This window comes from Empidonax traillii, unplaced genomic scaffold (genome assembly GCF_003031625.1).
Source record: "Empidonax traillii isolate 1590-97213 ecotype Southwest subspecies unplaced genomic scaffold, ASM303162v1 scaffold165:size1224784, whole genome shotgun sequence".
Lineage (NCBI taxonomy): Eukaryota > Metazoa > Chordata > Aves > Passeriformes > Tyrannidae > Empidonax > Empidonax traillii.
Window position 1 is genome coordinate 692191 of NW_020955358.1, and position 17242 is coordinate 709432.

The following is a 17242-nucleotide window of genomic DNA, read 5'->3' on the forward strand; positions in this document are numbered from 1 at the left end:
GTCCCCAAAAGCTTCCTGTGGCAAAGTTACTAGTAGAGCATAGGCAGAGCTCTGAGATGAGCCAGGGATCAGGAAGAGGGAGAACATTCAAACTGACAGAAAACTGCAAATGCTACAAAGAAGAAAGCGACTTACCTGCTCTAAGAAAATTCCCCTCACTAGGATGCAAAGCTGTACGGTGTGTCCCTGAAGCCAAGGTGATTTGACTGGGAAGCATGAAACTAACCTTTAAATAGACTGTTTGAATCACATATGACAGGCCACAAAATAAATACTTTGGCTACCAATAAGGTCTGTAGTGAAGTCTCAGGGATGGGAATAACATAAAAACTGAAAAGCAAATCACAGGCTCAACTGCTTCATCGGGTTTTTAGCACAACTTGATTTGAGCTTAGGTAGAAGAGTCAGCCCTTCTGGCTACACCCAGAGTGAGAAAATGTGAAGGGAGAACTTGGCACAAAGCGAAATGGCTGAAAGTAACTTTAACTCAGGCACTTCAAAGAAAATAAGGCTATGTGTCCTGAAAGGCAAAGGCTGAAATTACTAAGCTGTGGTTTATTGCAGACATGGCAGTTTAATCAAGGTAAGCTTTATAAAGAGACAAGTTATCTTTTAATTGATCAACAGATACAAGTGGATAAAAACAGGCAATGTTTGAAGCATGCAGGATCTTTCTCAAAGACCCAAACAAGGAGTTGCAACACATACAGCTTGTCTATTTTCTTCAACTAAATGAGATGATCTAATAAAAGAAACTACCACCCCCTATAACTTACACCTTGTAGAAAGTACTAATACAGGGATGTATAGCTCCACATGATATATTTCACAGCAAATGGAACAGCTCTTCTCAGTAACAAGAGTACCCATGAGATCATCAGAATTGCAATGTCTTCCAATGTCAGCACAAGTCATTATAGGGAAACTGAAGCTCCAAATATCTAATAAAGTCCAGCAGAATAAATCTAAGGATAAACATTACATTTGACACACTATGCAGCCACACACCTGCTAATATCAATATCTAAACTCTAAATCATATGCAATTTACTCTTCATGACACCTACAACAGTAGGTCAGGGGAAGATGCAGAGCCATTAAGAAAGTAATCATTCCAAATTTCAATTACATTATCAAAGGAAGTAAAAAGCAGTCACCTTTTTTTTTCCCAGAGAAATCATACTGAGAAAAAGCAACTACACATTATTACTACTTAGAATTAAAAACCAAAGTTATGTCATATCTTCAGCATGATGATCTCATAGCTTTTCCAATCACCTTTATCTTGGCCTTTGTTCCTTCTATTTTTATTCTTTTATTTCTTACTCTAATATAAAACTGTTTGCTATTTTAAGGATGCAGTTTCAGTTCTTCTTAATTCTTCCTAATATACAAACTCCGCTAAACTTAACTGATTATAACCTGTTCAGAATATAGAAATCTAATAACAGATGCTATAACCCCAGTAACTTCTTGTGGAGTCTGTTTCTGTTGCAAAACTTGACAGAAGAAGAAAAAAAATACAAACCCCAACAGTCTATTTTCAATAAAGATGCAGAACAAATAGAGGGCAAGGGGAGGAGGAGGGACGGAAAGGGGAAAAGGAAGGGGAAACGGAAGGGGAAGGAAGGGATATCTAAAGGCGTATCTGTTCCCTTTTTAACATTATGAGACATGAAATAATGCTTTCTAAATGAACTGGACATATTATTCATTTTTTTCTCTTCTGGTAGATGCATTTAGTGAAACAAAGTATACTTAACAACTGTTCAAGTGCTAATAAAATAAAATCTCTTGTACCATTTATACAAAGACTAACTTGTTGTTTCTAATTTTCAAAGAACAATCTTGAAATATTCAAGCACAATAAAGGCATGCCTGCTGCAGCAAGGTCTGCAGGTATTCTACACATTACCCTCACAGTTTAAGCTGCACATCATAATAGTCACAAGATATTGACAATATTGCATAATATTAATCAATAAAATAATTCACTTTGGAATGCCTTTGTAAAATGATTTCTACTTTTATATCTCAAGGATTACTGCTCCACTTAATTTAATGATTCATTATTACCACAAAGGTAAAAAGAACATGTGAGGTTAACAACTATAGCTATTAGCTGTAATGTAGCCAGCGTTATACTGCATAATTGATCTATTTTCTTCAAGAATAATATTCAGGAAAAGAGAATTACTACTGGTGCCTCTGCAAAAAAAGTACAGAAAGCCTGGGGGCAAGCGCGTGGGATAACAGTGAAGACAAGAGAAAGTAAAATAGGAGCGTACCAAGAGTTTATTTATAGATATCTGGGAACTCATTGCTTGGCATCATGTAATGTCTACACAGTCTCACATTGATCTAACTTTTTGACTGTGGCTCTATATTTAAGAACATAAAAACTAAGAATGAGCACACTAGACTTGTGATACTCTTCTCGAAAATGAAAGTAGCTCTTTCCCAGTTGAAACTGTTTCAAGACTGTCAGTTTAAGGATAAGATTTCCAGAGTTTGTTCCCTGCACAAGTATTTAAAGGTTTTTCTAATCCACTGTTGGCAGAACTTCAGTGTGGCTGAAATGACAGCAATCACTGTTAAAAGAATCGCATTAGCCACTGTACGCACATCTAATTTTATTTTCAGCTTTACCTTCTGCAGTCATCACAAGTCAGGCTTTGATGCCACTCTTCTGTCTCTCCAGGAACCTCTTCCAGGTGGCAGGCTCAACTCAACCATGTATTTCTTTCAGGGTGAAATTCCATAAGACCACCTCAGTTTCAGATATTGTCCCTAGGTCTCACTTCTCTTTCTTTCTTTCTTGCATTAACACGTCCAGCATCCCATCGCCTCTTTGTAGCTCGCAGTTACTGAACAGCTGGAAAAAAGCAACTCCCCTTTCTGTAGCCTTCTGTTAGCAGTACTGGCTACTCTGGCAGCAACAAATCTGTACTTTGAGCTGAACCACAGTGCCACAAATGGGGGCAACTGGGGGATTTTGTTCACAACCACAATACTGACTGAAAGCAAAATGCTAACAGCCAATTTCACTTGCATGAGAATTTTCTCCTCGCTGGCTGTCCATGTCTGGTTTTAATGCAGTTTTGCTTATGCAGCAGAAGATGGCCCTTAGCAAACTGAAGAATCTTGAATGCTTATTTAAAGATTTCCTGGAGATGAAGGGCTCGTATGCCTGAATACTTGTGGGTTTTGGCATCTTGTTTGTTTGCCTTCCAAACAGACCACCAGTTGTAGTATGAAATTCGATCTTTCCATAAAACTTGCCTTTTTTCCTTCAGATAAAGCAAGTTACATAAAAAATAGGCCTTCTGAGGCTCTTCAAAATATGTCTTCAGATACCACATTGTCTGATCCATAAAGCAACAAACCAATAAGTCTGCCTGCATTACATTAATTAAATCATATTTTGCATTTAAAGATCTTTGAAAAAGAAGTGAAACTTATATGGACAGCTTTATTTGTATTCATCTCACTAATTTTTTTTCCATAAATTTCAATCATCCTACTCTCTAGTTGGCAATTCAACGACAGATTTTTTTTTAAGCCCTTAGGTAATACCCCATATCCTTTGAGGAGTCTGGTATCCCAGCACCCCCTTCTTCTCAATGCACAATTAAAGCTTGCAGATGAGAAGGGCTGTTTGTGTCACATATTTTATGGGCAGCTGTAATTCTTCTTCACCGAAATTCTTTCCAGCAATGCTGGCATAAAGCAAGCCTGCAGTTTCCACAAGAAATCCTACTGACTTATGTTGTTCTTCTCATGGCAGCAAGTAAAAAGTATAAAGATACAACAGAGGAAATACGCGAAAATACTGCATTAGGTCCATTAGTGCTTTTGGTTATAATCTCATCCTTCATCCTGGGTTTAAATTCAGGGGCTGGAGCTTTCGTTCTCAGACCTGCCAATCTCCCTAGCTCACTGTCTGCCAATATTTCATCTGTGACTTAGTTTTCTATCTGTAAACTCAGGATAGCGATACTTTTTCTTTCTGCTTCTATCTTGCCTTTTTTAGATGCTGAGGTTTTAAAAGGAGCTGACCTTCACTGTTCTGGCACAGCAGGTCCTCATCTCAGTTGAAGGTTCTCTGGTGCAACACTGATCATTACAAGCAGGAGTCATACGCCTGAGAGAACATTAACTTGTTTATATAAAAAAGCAGAATAACAAGGTTTGAAAACAGTGACATGCTTGAGAGATTATATAAAATCACTAAGTCAATGCTATGGCACTTTTTCCATGCACACACTTGAGAAGGCACCGAATAAAAACATCTTCAAGAACCATACTTATTGCCTTCCTTGTTTGGGCTTATCCCTATTCCTTTTATTACATAGAAACTTTCCAAAAATTTATATAAACAGCACTGGTTTGGGTATGAAATGATTACTACAGAAAAAAAAGAAGTGACTTCAGTTCACAGATGTCACCTACAACCTGAGTTAAGAAGAGTGAAGCTTTTCTGAACTTATTCTTGCATTGTTGTGGCAAATCATGTGTCTCTTCAAATTCTCGCTCTGAGCAACTGGAAGCAGATATTATCCTGTAAGTATTTCTTCTGAGATAAACAAATCAAGAATAATAATGCTCAGAAAGGGGAAAGAATGGATACTCATGCACACATTCCAATTTTTTCATTCAAATCAAGGACCCACTGAGTACACAGCCAGGCTGTGAATCCGTCTTCAGCCAGGATAAATTACTGGTTTGTATAATCTGAGCCTCCAGGATAAGCAGACAATTCATGAGCAATTCATATCCAAGCCAGTCTTCCAGGCTTTTCTGAAGCCAGTACCTTGTCCTGGGTCTTCCTACCATCACCTCAGCATATGTACACCTACAATACAGGCATGCAGCGTTCAATGCCACCAAATGGCACCGAACCAAGTTATTTTACTCTCTAACAACAGAGAGGAGTTTATCCTCAGAGACATGGATCGAGGATGCTGCTTAGATGCTGGTTGTACATTAGGATTCTTTTTGGGTGTTTTCATCATAAAAAATCTTCTTTGTTAACTCCTCACTCCTCAAACAAAGTTTCCTCTATTTGTGCCCTTAAATCAGAAGGGAGAGACTTTCTAGTAAAGAAAGCAAGAAAGCAGAGGATATAACAGCATAAAAAACTTTAAGAAATAAAATCAAAACCCATAATATATGAAAGACACATTGCTCTTTCTCCACTGCTAGCAGATTGTTAATCTGTTCTCCATTGCTAGTAGATTGTTAATCCTGACATGAGAGAGCATGGAGATGAACCTGCGGTTGTGGAGAGCAGGGAGTGTCCCTGCTTGCCATCCACATACTGATAGATCTGCTCAAACCCCTGGGAAACTCATCTTGATGGTTTTCAGAGAAAGTTTAGGGATTCAGCAGGCCAAACTACTGGGTAAGCTTTATAGTCAAATGACAATGGGGTGATCATAATACCTTACAGTGGAAAGGATTCAAATATGATACAGAGGAATTTTTATCAAACTCCAAGTTTCTGGGTTCCAGATACTGTCAAAATCCACTTGCTCAAAGTCCCCTTGTTCAGAAATCAGCACAATCACAACTTTGGAAAACAGGGGGCTCAGAAAGCAGCAGTGTTACTACAGCTATATCAGAGTGTTGTGACATTCTCACAGGGAAAAGAGTGTCTTTGGGTGTTCGTAAGAGGCTGGAAGGGCTTGAAGGCTACACGGTATTAGCAAGTAACGATCTTTCTAGAAACCGAACATTTTGGTTTTTCACTGTTGCCAAGGGCTGAGTAGTAATTAAAAGGAGTGTGAATATCCCTCTAGAAAGGGTTTGGAGTAGAGGTTTGGCAACCCCCCAGGGAAAAAACCAGGGAGAGGCACAGCGTGGGGTGCACGCCTGGGTGGATCCATGTCGCTCCTTAACCAAGTCCTTCTGTGAAGAAAGCTGAGCCCCAGGACGAAAGATGTACTCGATAAAGGCACTGGAACACGCACATTCATAGAAAGGCTCAGGGGAAGGACTGTGTCCACCCATAAAAACCAAACCAAACAGCAACAAAAAAAGCCTAGAAAGTAAATTAATACCCACACCTCCTGGCCTCTTCTGCTAAAAAGCAAAAGGTTGTAAATATCAGAGAAGCAAATGTAGCATTTAACTCTGTATATAGGGTATTATGTTCTCCTCAGTAACTTTTAGGCTTCTTCACCACATTTATTCTGCAATGTCAAATACTTTCACTTCTCTGTTTACCCAGCCTGCAATCTCTGATTTTTAAAGGCACTACCACATTGTACAACAAACAAACATAATATTAAACCATACTATTTAATTTATGATAAAAGAAAATTGATAGAATATAAAGTCAAATGGGCCTGCTTGACATTACCAAAAAAACAAGTAGCAAAACATTAGACCAAAGCTTCACCTCACTCAAAACATCACCACCTGGAGCCAAGTGCATAGGAATATCCTGTATCATTTTTACATGAATAAAATTAGGTTCTGGCCAACGCAGCTTGTGTTTCCACTTGGCCACTGTACCTCCTCAGCTTCCAAAAAGGCACGGTCAAGCCCTTCAGTAGCTTTGCACTGATTTGGGTTTTAGGCTTCCTCTTTTGGCTTTTTTAAGTCTGTAACAAAATGCATTTCCAGCCTGCCTCATGCTGATGCTCCAAGGCAAGGCGGCAGCACTGCTCCTGCTGCTGGGGAACACCAGCAGCATGCAAAGGGCCTTTTCAGCAGTAAAAATAACCTCAGCTAGCCATGGACACAGCCTGAGTGTCGTGTCATATCCCATCTTTTCTCTTAAAAAAAAAAAGAGAAAAAGAAAAAAAGGTTACCTAGTTAATTAGAATGAATTAACAGAAACCATACACTGCCAAATTAACAATCAATTTTCACTGCTTTTTATTTTCTGGGTTTTATTTGAGGGACTATGCATCCATTTTGTCCTTTCAAAAAGTCTGCCTTTTTATTATGATTAAATGCTGAAACATAGCATATTTACAGCTAAATTTATTGTCATATTCAGTCTGGAATCGGCCATTTGGCTGATTAAGTTGTACCACACAAAGGCACCGTGACATGTACTATTAAGAAACGAGAAATGGCAGATGGGCATTTCCAAAGAACCGTCAGCTTTGCAAATGGTAATGCTACAGCTGAATATCATCTGCTAAAAATGGTCATCAAAGGTGAGGATCCAGGCTTAACATCCTCCCTGAACATGCTGGAGCATTTTCTCCCACTTTGGGAAGAAGTTTGCCATTTCCAGCGATACACTACTTCATAAAATAACTTTAATAATAGCATTGGCCATGATGTTTCTCTCAATTTGAACCTTCTTTTGCCCCGGTGTGCCCAATCCACTGCTTTTCATTTGGCTCTGGATGGTCAGAATAAAAGTGGACCATGTACGTGTAGCCAAGACTACACCCAGGTTGAAAATTAAAGGACTTCTACATGGAATTTAAATTAACTCAAATATTAATGAAAATTTAATTTAAAATTAAAAAAAAAAATCTTTCGAGGTCAGACTGATAATTTTAGGATGATGCTTAATATGAATGGAGTACACAATGATGCAGTAGTCTGCAACTCCAAGTCTGTGGAGGATCCTTTTCTGAATCTAGTGACCCTCAAGTTGTTTCACAGGGCACTACACTCCTGTGTTTCCTCTAGAGTCTTTCTGCCTTTCCTGCCTTTCTCTGACTCCCCATTGACTGAGCTCCAGGTGGCTTCACATGGCAAGGCAACCTTCAGGAAGTGACTGCCATCCAAATTCCCCTTAGCAAGTGGAAAAGGATGTAGTGCTTCACTGAAACAAGCAAATAGGGAAGAAGGTCTTGAACCCCAGTTAAATATAAATTTGAAAGCAGAAGCATTTAAAATGTGAAATCCTTTGCCTCTGTGACATGCCCCTCTATTTGCATAAGGACTGCCACAGTTTCAGTCTGCAAAGGCAGTACCTGGAAAGTTACAGATCAGTCAGTCCTCTAACTAGATGTTTGAGGAGAACTATCTGTTTTCTTGAGGTGAAAGAAAGAAGAAAACACAATGATTCACCTACACTAAGTTTGCGTAGGTGATCAAGTTTGGGATCAAAACATAAAAGCCAACCTCCTAGGTTTGAGGAACAACCTAAAACAGAAACCATTGTTGTTCTACTTACTGATCTATAGGACAACAGAAGAACTCGTTTGTGACCAAAAGCTATCACTGTCACATGGCAACAGTGCTCACAAACTGATTTTCACAGTTTCACACTCTTCTGTAATTCTATTAAAAGTGTTTAGCCCTGAAGAGGAGACTTCCAAACTATGCTTTACTATATTTAAAACAGTACTGCTGAATGTTACTCAATGTAACATATTTAGATAGCAAACTCTTAGAGACTACAGTTATATCTTCTTCCATGTATTTTTGCTGAGAATATCATCTGTACTCCAAAAATTGCACACCCTAAATAAAATATCTAAGGAATACAATGGAATGTGGTCTGTTACTATCTGTGTGCTAAGTAAAGGGCATTGCAAAAAGCAATCTGTTTCTCCCAAGAACTAGGAGACAGTCAGAGTTATCTGTGAGTGACACCGTAACCTTGAAAACCCATAAAATAAGGAAACAGTTGTTAAGAAAATTGCAAAGATTTTAGTAAGGCCAGACCAGCTTCATGAGGCAGATGAAAATGAAACTGGAACAGAGTGGGGAGGATACTCTGCTACATATTCAAGTTGCATTTTTTAAATGAAATGTTTATCTGTACTCAAAAATCATGCAAATAATGAAAGCAGCAATGTGGGAGACCTGTATTAATGTATAAATGAGTTTTCAACTGCTTTCAATATTAATTACCTTATATGCTTAAGAGAAGACATTTGAAACCTGTTTTGCTATTTTACATTGAGCTTCCATTATAATTCTGAGGAAGAAGACTACTTTCAGCAGCAGATATACCAGTTATACATTTGATGCTACGTAAATTTTACAGTTTTATTCATAATAAAGAAAACAACCTCGAGGGGTGGTTACTTTAGCTTTGTCCTATTTTTCGTTATTCTTAAAAATTGCCTTTTAAATATGCTCACTATCTAAGAGTGGTAAAAATGTTTCTTAAAATACTTGCATACTGTAAAATCGAAGAATAGATGCAGTATTTCTGTAACATTAAGATATTTCTATACAAGTTGCACATAAAAACATATGTCACACCCCCAAAAAATAAGATGTTTAAAGAAGGCCAGGCTATAAGGAATGCAACAGAGTAATACTCCAGCAAAAAGAGAGTTAATACTTTAAACACCTGTGACTCTTAATCTATCCTTTATCAATTATTCCAAGAGCTCAACAGAATCTACCTAAACACTGAGATGATAGAGTAGTACAGGTGGGTTACTAACTTTAAAAATGTGCATTTATTATCCAGGGAACCAGCAATAATAGAATCATAGAAAAGTAAGACTGGAAGTGCTCTCACGAAGTCCATTCCCCTGCCCCAGGGCAAAATCAACTATACATAAACCACTCCTGACAGATATTTGTCTAACTTGTTCTTAAAAACCTTCAGTGACGGAGACTTTGCAACCTCCCTAGGCAATTGGTTGCAGTCCTTAACTATCCTTACCATTAGAAAGATTTTCCTAACGTCTAACCTCAATCTCTCCACTACAGTAAGCTTGACTGTTACTTCATGTTCTATCCCCAGCAGAACTGGAAAACAGTTTCTATTACTTCCCTCTTTACATGAAATTTCCATGTATTTTTAAATGGTTATCACATCTTCCTTTGCTCTTCCATTCTCTAAATGAAAAATAGCCAACTAGGTCATATGCAATCTGCTAGAGCAATTTATCTGGTCTCCCATGTAATCCCTTCAAGGAGCCTCCCTATTCTGGCACTACCACCCCCATGCCAGAGACATCTCCACCCAAAATGCCAGCAGTTAAGCAAAGCAAGATGCAGAGAGAGAAGCCAAACCGAATGGCAGGCTCTCAGACTGCCTTCCTGCAAAGAAAGCTTCCACACGAACAACCAGAAGAGATACGGAGTGCGGAAAGGTATTCACCCCACAGAAGGGCAGATGAGGAGAGCAAGGAGTCTAGAGAGTCTAGAAAAGAGGGGTAGAGGCTTTTACACAACATGGAATTAGGTTGCAGTGAGTTGGTCTGGAAGTGGGAGAGGACTGGAAACAAAATAAGATGAAGGAAAGCAGTGAAAAGCAAGAAGATTACCAGAAGGATAGGGAATCTGGAACAGAAGTGAAACCAGATGTCCAAACAGGGAGGAATGGAGGAGCCTCATAACAGAGAGAGGGGGGTGTGGGCACTGATGGAAGAAGAGGCAAAGAGAGGTGGGGACAGCATAAAACATAGGACAAGAAATGCAAAAGAAGTCCTGAGTGCTGGGGAATAAGCACAGAGGTGGGGGGACTGGAGAAGCTCCAGCAAGCAGTATTTCTATGAGCACAAGTATTTCCAAACAGATGAGTTCCGTCTCTCTGCTAAAGCAGGGCCTGGGAGAGTATCAGCCAAGCTGAGGAGTTGCTCCTTGGGAGTAACTCGGTCGCTCTGGAGATCACCCAAGGTCAAGCTTTGGTGACAATGACCTTGAGACATAAGGCTGCAAGGGATGATGGAAAGATTTGAGGGAACAGTATGAGGGAGAAGATATGTAGCTATGGCAGAAGAGGATCAGAAGATGACAGGAAAAAGAGCTAGACTAAGGGCAGGGGCCCACTGCACAGAGCAACCACTTACTATTGTTCTGTTTTCCACAGTGCCACAGCTAATAATCCCTCTAGCAGTGTTGAGGGTCACAAAGCAGGAATGCCTTCTGGTCAGCCCAGGTCTGACAGAGCTTGTGCTGAGATGGAGTTAATAAAATCCCAATGAACCTAAACTAACCTTGCAAGGTCAGGAGTCTTCATACACTGACTCCTAATCCATCACATAGTGTTGCCCTTATCCTTTGATCATCCTGGATGTCCCTGTGCCACACACTTCCCCGTGATGCAGAGCTCATTTCAGAATCACAGTGTTATCTTAAACCAGCACTCAAAACACTACTGAAGAAAGTGGCTGATTTTAAAAACAGACCTTGGCTGTCCAGAATCCCCACCCCTGTTATGGCAACTGAGAGTAGCCAAGGCAGAAGGTGTAGAACTTCATGGCAATTAAGAAGAGTTCAAGCAAGGAGGTCCTTCTGACCGTCACTCCAAAGCACTGCTGTATCACGGTCGCATCTCGCCATGTAGCTCAGTGCATGAGACACATGCCCTGACACAACTCTGCACTGCTTCTGGGAACCTAGGAAAAACATCTTCAGAAAGTCTGAGAGTTACTGCCCTAGTAACTTTTTTCAGCTCTCAAAGCTCACGTCTTCCAGACCTCTGGCCATTCATTCTGCTCTTCTCTGGATGCTTCCAATGGGCCCCAAGAGTGCTGTTCAGAACAGAAATAGTACACCAAGCACACAAATGGCAAGTAGAATGGAAAATTATTTTGCATACAGACTCCTGTCCATATATTCTAGCATAACATTCATGGCATAGTATTGTTGATTCACAGCCACTTTCAGAACTCTTGCAACTGCCCATCTGTTTTCTGCAGACCTGGTGTCTCACCAGTTACTCTGAATTTTGATTTGCATGGTTGATTACTCCTGCCCAACCACAACTCAGAACTTGTCCTTGATGAACTGCATCATATTTATTTTAGATCAGTTCTTCAATATACTATTATTTTGAAGTCTAATCCTGTCCTCAGAGGGCTTACATCCTCTCCCTGGTTGGTGTCATCTTGAAATTTTGCAGATTCTATCATCTAAATCATTAATTAAAATATTGAGTATTTTCAGGCAATCCAGGGAAGAATCCCACTTGACAGATCCTCCTAGTTTGACTATGAATCACTAGTAATTATTGTGAGAACAGCTTTTCAGCCAACTGTGTGCCCACCTTGTAGCTCATATTGCTACCTTGCTTATGAAAGTGTGAAAAGACTTTCAAAAATCCAAATATAGTATTTTCTATTCACAGGAAAATTAGGTTCCACTGACAAGTTACTTTCTGGGGAAAAAAAAACAGGTAAATTCATTTATCATATTATTATCTACAGGCTATTTATTAAAATAATCAGTTGACTATTTGATTCAAACCTTTTTCCCCAAAATTTCAGACAAGCTAGCTACTCCAAAGGCAACAGCAAAGGACCCAGAAAGCTTACATGTAGGTGCAGTGTTTGCCCTTTCACAGATTTTTGAACCTAAACTGTTCTCCAAATAATCTCCAGTGTAGCTATTAATTGCTCAGACATTGCTTCAGCTATTTCACCCTACATGGCAGAGATATTTTCTTGCATGCTATGCCTTTTATTCTCACGTTCTCTCTTCTCACCTTCTGAAGAATGATAAGCTCACTCTTTCCTCATTGCTATCACCCAAATCACCTTTAACCATCATGGGCTCCGCCATCTCTTTCCTAATCAAGCCTAGGAGCACTTCCCTTCCATTGCTTTTTCTACACTGGGTAATCCTGAGCCTATTGTACTGGCATGGTCTACTGAAGTTAGTATTTAGTCAGTAACGTGAAAAGGTTCTAACCAAACACTATCGTTTGGTAATACATGATAAAAAAAATTGGATGAGCCCATCTCTTGGGACAAAAGCCATCTGGAAAAAAGGGCAGCTTTGGCATCTGTGCCAGTAAATGAGCATACAGACAGGATCAAAATATCTCCTAGCCATAACTGTAAGCCTTTCCAGGTCACAGCAATTAGCAAAGTGGAAAGGAGATTTATGAAATACTCCTAAGGTGGCTACACAGAGGCATTGTCCTCCCAGGCTTCTTTTGCCAGCACTCTGGTCAGATGTAAATTGAAATGATTATTCTGATTGCTGAAAAAGCTGCTATCACTTAGCATGGCTAGATTCAGTGTTGACATCACACATGTTTCAGATATCAAAGCTTTTCTGTACAAATTAGTTCCCTTCAACATGTGGTCATGCCCCCTCTGCTGCTAGCAGCTACTATTCTCTCCTACAGCTGCATTCCAATAAAACAAAAGGAGCACTATAGCAAGGATCAGAGGAGAAACCATATGCACCTGCCATTGCACTTTTATCGCAACTCTTTAGCATAACTCTGTCCAGTGAATTTCTCTAATAAATACATACCTACCCACTGTCTATTGCTGAATACATCATATAAATCTAACCAGGAAAAAGAAATCTCTCCAAAAACCAAATACGAATTTCAGTTTGATACAAACTGGAACTCTTCTCCTCACATAAAGAAACTATATTTCAACCTGTTTCCTTTACAAGTCTCCTGAATGTATGATGCTATTTAATGTTTAAGAGTTCTTTAGTATAGCTGCCAAGATTTTAATATGTATATTAACATCTTTACCCAAGGGCAATTGCAAAGGAATATAAGAATTCCTTATGGGAGACCAAGCAACTTTCATGCTATTAAGTCTCCAGAATAGGTCTGAATCTGCTGGGTTGTCATCACAGTCTGACTATTCAGGGACCCCATTTTCATCTCCCTGAATTTTATGCAGCACTATTGGCCAGGTCTTTTCCATCCACCAGCAGTCATGAGGTTACAAATCTTTCTGACACCTTGCTGCCCAAGCACCCTAGTCACAATGCCAACAACTCCTAACTTCTGGGAGCTAAGGGATAGAAAACATTGTGGCGGAAGAGTACAAAGCTGGAGAGACAATAATCTAATATTGCAAGGGTGCTAGAAAAAATAGGGTTTTCAGCAAAGGAAAAAGCCGGGGTAAGGAAGAGAACAGATATCCACACAGTAGGAATTTTTGGTAGAGAGCAAAGGAGGGACAAAACACTCTTAGAAATTAGCTGAGGGCTGGCAGAGAGAAGCAAGGACAAGAATGGCAGTCGGTAGCTTCAGGAGGGTGCTGCTAGCTAGACAGAGGCAGGAGGGCCCTGCGGTGGTCCCGGACTTCACAAGTCCCATCAGCACTGGAGCACATGCAGAGAAAAGCTTCCTGTTTCCTCTCCTTCAGGACACATCTCACTGACACACACGGAAACCATGCTGTAAATCAAAGCAGTGCAAAGCAACAGAGACAGTTCAGAACTGCACTACTGCTCCAAACCAACGTGCACAGCTGGACACAGAGTCGCACCCACTGCAGCCAGAAGGGTGAGATCAGCCTCTGTGGGAGGATCTGCTTGGCGAGACTACAAAGTAGGAGCCTGCCCGCCTGGAAATAAACAGTTTTGGGGGTCCTTCCTGGGGAGGGGTCCTAGAAAAGCAAGCAGACCAAGACAGAAAACTATCTTCCCATACATACAACCTAGAATCCAAAAAACTTCTTCTGAAGGCAAATATTTTAAATTAGAAAAAAATAATGTCTTGCACATCACTAATTTTCATTGTGATACTAATCCATTATCTAGACCTACTAAAACAAGTTGATCCATTTGATTTTCTGTGCATTTCTCCCAGCATCTCAGCTGGCCAGCAGACGTGGAAGCAGAATCTTCTGATCCTCTTTTCCTTCTCCCACCTCTCAAATCAGAAACCATCTCAAACTGTTAAAGCACTGAATGAACTCCAGCAGACTTCACACTAGAGGGAGCTTTCCTCAGAAGGACGCACCACCTTGGCATCCTCTTTCTCATTATTTTCAATACATCTACAGGGAAATACACCAGATTCAGTTGAAACAGTTATCATTTAAACCCTCCAGTTTTGCCAGTTCAAGTATTGCAGCAGGTCAACGGTGTGGGGCAGGAGGGAGTACAAGGAGAGGGTACCTGGCAATTTCTGCCCAGAGATGTGCTCTGGCTGACAAGATAAAGCTCCACACTGACATGTTACTGAGAAGCCTCCAGATATGAACCATGTCCATCCTGCAGCCTCATCAAACTCCCACATTGCACACAAGAGCAACTTTACAGACTACATTTTATACTGGCTCAAGAGACCACTCAGAGTTAAGCTGTTAATGAGCACTTTAATGAGGAAAGCTGAGTTAAACCTTCCCTAAGGCTTATGGCCATCCATTTCGAAAGGCTGAAACCTGGATAACTGTGTTCCTCGCTGCTAATACAAGTGTTGAACTGGTCTTCAAGTGAATTGTTTTAAAATATTACTTAAAGTACTACAAGATGTTAGCAACAGTCAGGATTTACTCAACTTATTTTCTAAACTCAAGTATACTGTCCCAAAACTGTAAGCTGGACTAAAACAGAAACCCTTACCTGTGAAAGCATTTGTGGCCTGAAAACCAGCTTCCTGCATACTGCTCTCCCAGCAAAGCTTGAGATTCCCGTCTCAACCTGTCCTTACTGGAGACAACTGCTGAGCTTGTTGCTGTCAAGTCACTTCCATCTTAGCTCGTCAGAGTCCATTTCTCTTTCCATTTCCATATTTGGCACCATCCAGTTACCACCTGATCCCAGGTCTTTCGATCTGTACGCAGAGGAGATCTGCACTGAACCTAAGTAGGAAGCGTTGGACAGTTCCATCAACCAGCCAGCCAGAGGATTTGTGCCATGATGAATGTGAAAATGAAGCAAATCGCCTGTCAAGACTTTCTTTCTCTTTTACAATTAAGTTCTAATCCTGTGTTCATCCAGCAACATTTTTTCAGGTCTCGGCCAATGGTGATGTTCAATTGTCTCTCCTCTCTTGCGTTCCTCTCCCCTCAGGCACACTCACTGAGAAATTAAAAAAGAAGAGATTATGTTTCCTGATGACCTGTAGCAACACTAAAATTAACAGACTCCAGGGAACAAAAACCCAAAATACATTATCAGGGATTGATTGTACACATTAAAGGAGATCTTCAGAAGGCAAATCTTGCGATTTTGCTGAGATGCAAAGTGTGACCACACAGCTCTTTGAAGTGCAAAGAGGAACAGTGCTGAGGGTGTCATATGCATCTCTGAGAACATGATATGATTTACATTTCAAAAGCCATATTTAGCAGAGATGGGGGCAGCAATACAATAACAAAATTGCAGTTAAAAGGGAAAAGGAAAAATACTAAAGGCTCTCAAGTCTAGTCTATTCAAAACCACAGTGAAATTATTAGCATTTCATATAGCTGCTTCCCTCCTTTTCTGGAGCAGGAAAAGGGAATGCTGTGTGCCAGCACTGTATATGCCATTCTTACAGTCTTCTGTGGTTAAAAACCTCTGTATGTCTTGCTGTGCATTATCAAACTTTGTATGTCTTGCTGGTGGATATCTATTTAAAATCTCAGTTGTAAATAGATGATGCAATTCAGATGCCTTCAGACATTTGGTAAGGTTAAAAACACCCACAGGCTACACAACAGAAAGGTGGTTACGTTTTTCTTGATACTGCTGCTTCTGCATAGCATGGATACCTGCAGCTAACTGAAACCTACAGTTGTTCTACAGTCAGTTTTTAAAAACCAGGATACAATTAATCTCATGGGATGAAGGGAAACAGCAGACAGGCACATGTTTAGGGAGAACATTATTTTAGAAAACAAGTAAGAAAGAAAAGAGGACTTGGAGGAGAACCCACTCACTCCCCAGATATCCTGTTTCCTCACGTAATGATGCTTGGCTCGCTATCTTCCAACTCAGTGGCACAGGCAGGTTGAAACTACACCTGTGATGATCTTATGACCTACTAATGGATTTTAGATATAAGTCCAGCCAGGGCTTGCAGTGCCGGCTTGGACTCAAGGTCCCCCAAGTGGAACAGCCCACATCAGAGAATGCCAGTGTCACTGCCAGTCCCAGCACCCGCTGCTTCGGAGAACAGTGCAAGACCCAGCTCAGCGGGCAGGTGAGAATAACCCACCGTTTGCTACCCAGCCCCACTTCACCCTTTACCCTGACCTGCAAGATCTAGAGACCAGCTTATACCTGAAGCTGTCTGAATATCCCAGATGGTCCAAAACAGAGAGGATCAGCATGCTCCCTGGGGTACAGCCAGCCGGCCCTCAAAGGCTTCATTAGGGATCTGCCTTGCGGGGGGAAAGAAAGGATCTCTTCTCAGGTGCGTCACTGAAGCCAAGTGAGCCTGACACCTGATGAATGTCATTTCCCTCGGAACACAGTGAATGAAAGCTAGCTGCTATCAAAGCTGAATCTTAACGATGTTGCTGCTTTTTTTCCCCAAAAATTTTGTTATGCCAGTACTACTGAAGAACACACGTTTTTGTCTCAAAACACAGCACAGGAATGACTGATTAGTTACTTGTATTCAAATCTCGCAATTTGCATTCAAATCAAATGAGGTTACGGAACA

At 40.4% G+C, this 17242-nt stretch overlaps 1 protein-coding gene across 2 annotated transcripts in view; it reads right to left on the reverse strand.

The window, feature by feature from the left end:
• Positions 1 to 17242, reverse strand: part of LDLRAD4 (low density lipoprotein receptor class A domain containing 4) — a 276972-nt gene that overhangs the window by 157730 nt on the left and 102000 nt on the right. For both annotated transcript variants that reach the window (XM_027885364.1, XM_027885363.1), the window contains one exon: positions 15214 to 15672. In XM_027885364.1, coding sequence (XP_027741165.1) covers positions 15214 to 15253 — 40 coding nt within the window. In that variant the 5' untranslated portion in view covers positions 15254 to 15672. The remainder of the gene's footprint in view (positions 1 to 15213; positions 15673 to 17242) is intronic.